Source organism: Mustela nivalis (assembly GCF_964662115.1).
Source record: "Mustela nivalis genome assembly, chromosome: 17".
Taxonomy (NCBI): domain Eukaryota; kingdom Metazoa; phylum Chordata; class Mammalia; order Carnivora; family Mustelidae; genus Mustela; species Mustela nivalis.
In genome coordinates, this window is record NC_139036.1 from 37,911,171 (window position 1) to 37,918,949 (window position 7,779).

Consider the following 7,779-nt stretch of genomic DNA (forward strand, 5'->3'; position numbering starts at 1 on the left):
GGAGCCAGAGCCAGAGAGGACAGGAGAGGCCATACGAATGGTCCTCAGAGTGTGGTCCCTGGGCCAGGAGCATCGGAGTCTCCCTGGGTCGTCATCAGAAAGGCACATCCTTACACCCCAGCCCTGACCTAGTGGATTAGAAACTCCAGAACCCAGAAACGCATGTGTTACCCACCACTCTCAGTGATCCGGATGCCCCCTCCCATGGGAGAAGCTCTGGGTTGGGCAAGCATCTCATTTCAGAGAGAAGGAATAAGAGATCTGGAGAGGAGCATGGAGTTATCCAAGGCCACGGTGCAAAATACTGACAGAGCGAGAGCAGGGGCCCCCCACCCCGAGCCACCCAGATGGCCACCTAGGGAGGCGACAAGGAACACAAGGGGCCATGCGGCCTACTAGCTTTTCTTCCACAAGTGGCTTTGCGCCTGTCACCCCCGCCCCCCAGGAGCACCAGGAGGTGTTGGCCCAGCCTTCCTGACAGCTCCAGAAAGGCGGCTGGAGAGGGAAGCTCTGAGCCCTCAGGGAGCGACAGCTCCAGCAGAGCCCCCCCAGCTCTGGTCTCCAGGACTCATCCCGCCGCCCTCTGAGCGAGGCTGGCTGGTTGGTGGGACTCTGGGCGCCCTTTCCCTCCCTGGACAATTCAGAATCCAATGCCTTGGGAAAGCTTTATTCCCGGCTCCAGAACAAGACTCGGCACACAGAAATTGACAATCAGGTGATTCCACACCCCGCCCGCCCCTCCCCAACCCACAGATAGACACCATGGAACAGGTCCAGCACGCCCTTGACAGTCTGGCGCCCCCCAGCCCCACAGGCCAAGAGGGGGAGGTGCCGACCCTATCCAGGGGAGTCCCAGGCTGGGGGGCTGGACAAGGACACTCCCAGAGGAGCCGGCAGGGGGTGGGGTAGCAGAGGGACACAGCGCAAGGGCGGGCTTCCATCTGTGGTCTTGGTGTTGGGAGAACCACGATCATCCTCTGTCTCAGCTTAAGGATGAGTGTCCCGTCAGCAGAAGGCGGGGCGGGAGTGAGGGAGGACACAGCCGTGGCAGGAGAGGGAATTTCGGAAAGGGATGGCCTGGCTGGGATCAGAGGGTCTAGTTGTCAAGACATCAAAAAGACTTCAAGGGTCACCACTTGAGCCTCAAGCTAAGTTCAGTCCACAGTCCAGGACATGGGTTTAGGGGGCTGGGGGGTCCCCTCCGTGGAGCACGAGAGTTCCTCCTGCCCCCCCACCCGCCCCTCTCCCCTCCCAGAGCTGGCTCGCAGGCTGCCCCATCTCTTCCGCCCTTTGTGGCCTACTTGTGTCCACGCTGATGAAATGCCCCCTCCTTGTTGCTGCTCTTCCTCAGGACAGCGAGGAGGGAGATCAGGCTTTGGGCTCCTCTCCAGCCCTATACTGGGGCCACACTGGTCTGCTTTCCCCAGAAGCCTCCCGGACCCAGCATCTTCTTGCTGTGCAGTGGGGAAGCCCCACGGGGCTGCCCAGAGAACCCGCTCCTCCTCCAGCGCTCCCATGTCCCAGTCGCTCCACAACCACAACCACAGCTGGGCCAGTGCTTGGGACCCCTTCCCCGCCACCACTGGAGACTTGGCCCTGGCCCCACTCGGTATCTCCTCCTCTCCACCCCCCCCGCCCCTGCCTGAGATCCCTTCCCTTCCCTGCCCAGTATCCAGCCAGATGGCCTCCTCCATGGGCAGGCCTGTTCTTCCAGCCCTGCCTGGCCTCTGCGGCCTGCCCAGGGTCACCCCGAGGGGTAATAGGGAGTATCGCTGTGGTAGTTGTAATCCGGGCACACCTTCTGGACCAGCCTGTAGTCTGTGCTGTAGAAGGCGATGTAGACACAGACAACTTTGAAGGGCTGGGAACAGCTCCAGGTGGCGGAGCTCTGAGCGTGGTCTCGGGAGCAGGTCTTGGCTGGGTCGTGGGTGCAGAGCGAGGTCCGGCGGCCCCGTTCCACCTTCTCCCACTCCATTCGGCAGTTGAAGATTTTGGAGGCCTTGGCTTCGATGAAGATCTGTTGCTCCTGGTGAAATTCTACAGCTTTACTGGGGGGCACGAGGCTGATGGAGATGTTGCCTTGGCCGGTGGCATTGTGTCGGAAGTGGACGCTGAAGGTCCCGTTGCCATGGTCCACGATCTTCCCCGTGACGAGCAGGTTCAGGGCCACGGTCTTGATGTTGGAGTAGAAGTCACCCCAGCCGAAGATTTTCTTCACCTTGGCTGAAGGTGGGGGGCTGTGGTTTGGGCGGTTGGGGGCCTGCCCAAGGACGCCCCATGCCTCCCCAGGCGGAGCCAGCAGCCCTAGCAGAGTGGAGTTGGCCAGGGGACGGGACTTAGGTGAGATGTGGCCCCGCTTCCGAGGCATCCGAGGCCGGGGCTGGCTCTCGTGGTCATCGCGCTCAGGGTCCTCTGAGCCAGGAGGGCCATCATCCAGGCCACAGATGACCTGTGGAGGGAATTGGGAGGAGAGTGAGACCCCCATCCCCAGAGGACCCAGGAGTTCTGGTCCCTGTCCCCCACCAACAGCCTGTCCCTTCCACTGACCTGAGGTTGAGGGACCTCTGCACATCACCCACTTTTGCTAGGGGTTGAGTGTACACTCTGCCTTGTGTCATGGCCCCAGATCCCCTGCTGACATTCAGGTCACCCCCAACCCTTCCCTCCCACCATCCTGCCTTTGGCCACTACTCTAAGTCTGGAAGGATGATCAAGAATTCCCTCCAGCCGACAGGAGGACACAGTCCCTGCCCCTAGGGAGTTTCCAGTGTGATGGGGGAGGCCCAGCTCCTGATCCTGGGAGAGTCCTCACCTGTCAGAGGCGTAGCCTTGTGCTGCCGGAGCCTCCGGTCTTACGGGAGAGGTTGGTTATAAGGTCACAATTTCACAGAGGAAATTCCCTGCCTCTGAGAAATTCACAAGGTGATGGGAAGGCATAGCCACTGCCCTGAAGGAGCCCTGAGTTGAATAGGAAAGCTCCACCCCTACGCTGGGAGAGACCCCGGGTTGGCAGGAGAGGGGCAGCCACTGCTTTTTGGCATGTCCTTTTCTGTCGGATGAGACATCACCACCCTTACACCCTAGGATATTTTGTCCTCGGAGGCTAAGAGACCCAACAGACAACAGAATAAGAAAGCAGTGACTTTTCCGGTCATGTATAAATGCAGTTTAAGTTTGGACAGGAGGACTAGGAGAAGCCCTAGAGTGAACTCCACCACCAGGAAGGCCAAGATAGGGAAGGTCAAAAACTCAGGGGATCACCCACGAGGACGTGCGGGGACCCTATTGCTTTCCAAGGCAGGAGTTCTGTGCCCATTCTACAGATGAGGACACCAGGATTCAAAGGTGATATCCCTACAAGGCTGAAGCACACAGGGTCAGCCCTTTCATTCCACGGCTCCCTCCTGGCCTCAGGGACCAGATAGGGTCGTTTATGGAGGTTCTACTCAAGCCCAAGCCCACTGGGACTCTTGTGCCAAACTGCTAAGCCTTGGCCAGCCAATGCCGGATCGGCTATGGCAACAGGCAGCACCTGGGAAGGCTTCCTGGAGGGGCTGTAGGGCAGGCCAGCCGGACAGTGTGACCCAGCTCTGACACCCAGTGGCTCAGGAGGGCATGAGGGAGTAGATGAGGTCTCCTAAGGGCAGCGGCGGGAGTGTGCTTACTCAGCTTCTAGAGTACTCGCCCTGCGTGTCTGTCTTTCCAGCGCTAGGGGCTCCAGCTCACAGCTGGGCAGTGTTTGGGTTTCCGGGTGGCCCCTGGGGTGAGGATGAGGGAGGCCGGAGGGCTGGTCTCTGGAGGGCTCCAAAGGGACCCCTGGGTCTCCATGCTTCCCCCCTCCTCCCCTCCACCGTTCTTGCCTCAGCTTTGCCCGCAGAGGTGTGCCAAATGACCCTACCCGCTAGGCCCCAGGGGTAGGGCAGAGGGACAGTCAGGAGGGCCCCAGGCTGCAGCCCCGTTACTTGGCCCCCGGGGGTCGCCGCTCAATGGCTGGAGGGTGGGGAGAAGGGCCGCAGGTGCTGATAGAAGGAGAGGGTGCTTCCACACTGTGGCAAAGGGGAGGTGGCACGGGGGGGGGGGGTTGTTATTGTTTTGAGGAAAGGGCAGGTCCGATGTGGGGCCGAGGCTTCCCTACGGCAGGACTGGGGGCGGGGGCCCGGGGTGGGACTCCCGGGCGTCCCGGGCGGCAGGGACTCGGCGAGCGAGCTTTCGGGGAGCGGGCTCTGGGGCGCTCCGCTCAGCTGCCGCGGGCGCCCGGGGCGGGAGCCGCCTGCCCAGGTCCTGTGGGGCTCGGGCTGCGCGCAGCCGGGAAAGGAGAGGAAAACAACAGGCGGGGAGGGAGGGAGCGGGAGGGAAGGCTAGAGCGGGCGCAGCGGGGGGCCGCCCCCTGCCTGGACAGGCTCTGCGCGCGGGGGCACCCAGTTTCCGGGCCCTCGGGGTCCCCGAGGTCAGAAAAGAGCCCAGGGCCCCAGACCCGGCAGGTGGTCAGCTCCGCCGCCCACCTCCATTCCCCTTCCGCGCGTCCCGGGGCGCCGGGACGGGGTCGAGGGAACCTTGGCGCCCAGCTGCTGGCCTTTTTCCCTCGTGCTGGTCGCACCTCCCGCCGCCGGCGACCGAGTGGGTGGGCCAGCCGCGCACCCTCTCCCCGCCCCTATTAACCCTTGCGGGCCAGTCTCGGTCCTCGGACCCGCCCTCTCCCCCGGCCTCCGGGCTTCCCCCTCCATCCCGGGGATGTCGTGGGGAAGGGAGAAAGTTTCCGGGCTCTCCCCCGTCCTCCGGGCCCCCGCCCCTCCGCGCAGCTCCCCGCGGGCCACTCACCAGATAGAGGCTTCCCTGCACTAGGAACACGAAGCAGCAGCGAGTCAGTTGCATTTTCCTCCTTTGCTCTCGGGCCCCTCGCTCTCCTCTTTTGCTGCCGGGCTCCCAGGCCCCTGCCTCGCCCCTGCTCCTTCAGGCGCGCCGTCCCATGCTCCAGTCCCCAGCGGCTCGCGGCCCTCCCCTCTGCCGGGCGCCCGGGACCGACCCCGCCCCCTCCGGTCCAGCTGTGTGGCCGCCGCCCCCCTCCCCCGGCCCAGCTGTGCGCGGCGCGGCCCCTTCTCGAGGTCCCAGATGTGCGCCCCGAACGCCTCGAAGGGCCCCAGTCGCGCGGTGCCTCTGCCGCTCCAGATCTGCGCTAGGCGCCCCCCTCGGTCCAGCGGCGCCGCTCTCGCCCAGATGTGCTGGGGACCCGCGCGCGCGCCCGTCCCTGGCGCTAATTCCCCAGACCAGACGGCCCCTCCCGCCCCGTCGCGGCGCGCCCCCTGGCGGAAGCCCCTAGCCGCGCGGAGCCCCGCCGCCCGCTCCCCGCGCAGCACCCTGCCAGACTGGAGCGCTCCTGGCGCCCAGGCGGCTCCCGCGTCCTCGTCCCTCCCACCCGCGGCGGCGGCGGCGGCGGCGGCGGCGGCGGCAGCGGCAGGTACGGTGAGCCCAACCGGTACCTCCGGAGTTAACTCCTCCCCTGCCGGCCCGCAGCCCGGGGACCTAGGACGAAGGGGGCAGGACGCGGGGGCGGAGGAACTCTCGGCCAGGAGAGGAGAGGGTGGTGGCCCTGGGATGGGGACCCTGCCCTTTCCATCCCTCTGGCAAGGCGCCCGTTCCTCTGCAGCGGGCAGTGGGAATCCGCTGTTCTCCCCGAGCCCCAGGAGACCTGGACTTGGGAAAGGTTATTTTTTCCAAACCCATTGCTACAGCCAATAAAGAACGTCAATAACGAGGAGCCTATCCCCATAGCTGAAAGTCACTTTGTTTCTGCAGGACTTGTTTCTGTGCTGAGGAAGTTCTTCTAGATGTCTAGCTTCTACTCCCTTGTTACAATGTCAGTTTTTTCTTCTGCTGCTTTACTCAGAGGGTCTCAGATAACCACCCCCCACCCCCGCACACCCTGTCCAGTCATTGTGACAGGAAACTTTTGTCCAGAGTCCTGGGCTGAAAAGGGGCCAGGCGGAATTCTGGGGCTGGGGTTAGAGGTAAGCCTCCCAAGAAGCTGAGGACAGGCAGGCAAGGTCTCCCTGGGAGCTGTGTCGGCAATCTTCACTACTTCCTCTCCCTGTCACTCAGGGAGTGACCGGGCTGGGACATGGTGCTCCTATCCCAACGGGGTCCTTCATCCTCTCTGACCTCTCTGCCAACCTCCAGGGCAAGGAGGAAGAGTAGGACCCTGATCCGAAATCCCCAAAGGTGCGTCCGATCATCCTCCATCATCCCACTCCTAACCCTTATTTCCTTGCTGGAATTCCAGAACCCCTTTAAAGTCCTTAGGAAAAGCAAAGGTCAAGTCCTAGCACCCCTTAGAGTCTGGGAGGGTGAGGAGGTACCCCAGCAGCTGGAGTGGGCCCCTGCTTGGGCCGGGGCCCAGGGAGCACGCCGGGTGGGTACTGTGCTCTGTGGCCCTCCAGGCCCAGCTTGGTCTCTGGCTGCAGCCCCCAGCACGCACCCAGCCTCCTCCCCCACCATCTGCCAGGCGGGTGCGCGGGGAATGCAGATGAATCTTAATATCAGCCTGGGCCAAGTGCGATGAGGGAGACAGATTCTGCAGAACCCAGACAGCGTCACAGAGCCCCCTGCGTTCCCCCAGGCACTCTGGGAAGTACCAGGATGCAGCAGCCCTTCCCTGGTGGAGTTTGTGTGTTTGTGTGTGTGTGCATGTCCATCAACGACCCCCAAAGTCAGGGGAAGAAGGAGCAGATAAATCTTGGTCTGGCCTCTGAGCCTCCGGTCCGGCTGGGAGGGAGAAGCTGTCGGCCTGAGCGTGGGCAGCTGGTTCCAGCGTTCAGCCAGGCAGAGGCGTAGTGGGGCCCACTCCCTGTCCATCCCCAGAAGGTCCTAGCCCCAGGAGAGCGGTGTGGCTCAGGGGAACAAGCACAGGTTTTCAGGCCAGACAATTCCTGGATTCCTCTCCAGGCTCGGCTGTGTGACCTTGGGCAGGTTGCTTTGGTTCTCTGATGCCAGTTTCCTGATCTGTTGTTGCAAGAACTAAAAGAGACAAAATGTGCAAACAAAGCTCAGGCACAATGGCTGGCGGGCAGTCGTGGGAGTGCAATAAAGGGAAGTTCTCGCTTTTCTACTTCCCACACATTTGCTCTGGCTGTGCCTCCTGCCAGGCTTGCCCTCCCTGCCCTCTTGGCCGTTTCCGGCTCTCACTTCCTTGAGTTCCCCCCTCTGCATTCAAGTCTCGAGCACTAGCTGAGCCTGTCCTCAGTGCGAGGTTCGAGGCCAGGGTCTGGGATACACAGGCAGATGGGACACCCACCCTCCCTGCCCTCAAGGATCTCACTGGCTGGTGTGCATCTGAGACATGGAAATCAATGATTATAATTCAGTGTGGCCAGTGGAACAGCAGGATCCCTGTAACAGGCATTATGGATGCACCAGGTACAGTGCAGGCAAGGTCCGGGAGAATCAAGGATGGCCTCCTGGAGGAGGTGATGCCGAGGATGTGAGGAAGAGTCAGCCCAGCAAGGCCCCTTCCTGGCAGAGGCCACTGACTGGTCAGAGGTAGAAGGCTGGAAGCAGAAGCCATGTGCTCTCCCTGGAGCACCGAGGGGAGTGAGGTTGGGAGAAGAGGCCGGACCAGGAGGCTCTCATGTGCTGGGTCATGGGCTGGGACCGTTGAAGGGTTTTCAGGGGGCTGGTGATTTTAGTCAGATTGCATTTTGGAAAGCCTTTGGGGAACACACTGGAAAGAGGAGAGACTAGAGGGAGGGAAGGGGTAGGAACCAGTTAGCGGATGGATGCAAGGGT

The 7,779-nt window shown here is 62.4% G+C and overlaps 1 protein-coding gene across 3 annotated transcripts; it reads right to left on the bottom strand.

Annotated features, from left to right (window-relative positions):
- Positions 1–651: 651 nt before the first annotated feature.
- NXPH3 (neurexophilin 3) lies at positions 652–5,014 on the bottom strand. 3 transcript variants are annotated; one of them, XM_082708484.1, is made up of 3 exons: positions 4,819–4,981; positions 2,813–2,906; positions 652–2,449 (listed from the first exon to the last, which is right to left on the bottom strand). In XM_082708484.1, the coding sequence occupies exon 3, from the start codon at positions 2,366–2,368 to the stop codon at positions 1,745–1,747; it is 624 nt and encodes a 207-aa protein (XP_082564610.1). In that variant the 5' UTR covers positions 2,369–2,449; positions 2,813–2,906; positions 4,819–4,981; the 3' UTR covers positions 652–1,744. The 3 variants fall into 3 exon arrangements, with proteins under 3 accessions (XP_082564610.1, XP_082564611.1, XP_082564609.1); XM_082708485.1 differs by lacking the exon at positions 4,819–4,981 and adding an exon at positions 4,503–4,589; XM_082708483.1 differs by lacking the exon at positions 2,813–2,906 and having other exon boundaries at positions 4,819–5,014.
- Positions 5,015–7,779: the final 2,765 nt, after the last annotated feature.

Excerpts from the sequence above, each read along its gene's own strand:
- NXPH3 (XM_082708483.1), bottom strand. The coding sequence starts at position 4,872 with ATGCAACTGACTCGCTGCTGCTTCGTGTTCCTAGTGCAGGGAAGCCTC. Across the intron at positions 2,450-4,818 it reads TGCAGGGAAGCCTCTATCTG|GTCATCTGTGGCCTGGATGA; the intron begins GTGAGTGGCCCG and ends TTCCCTCCACAG.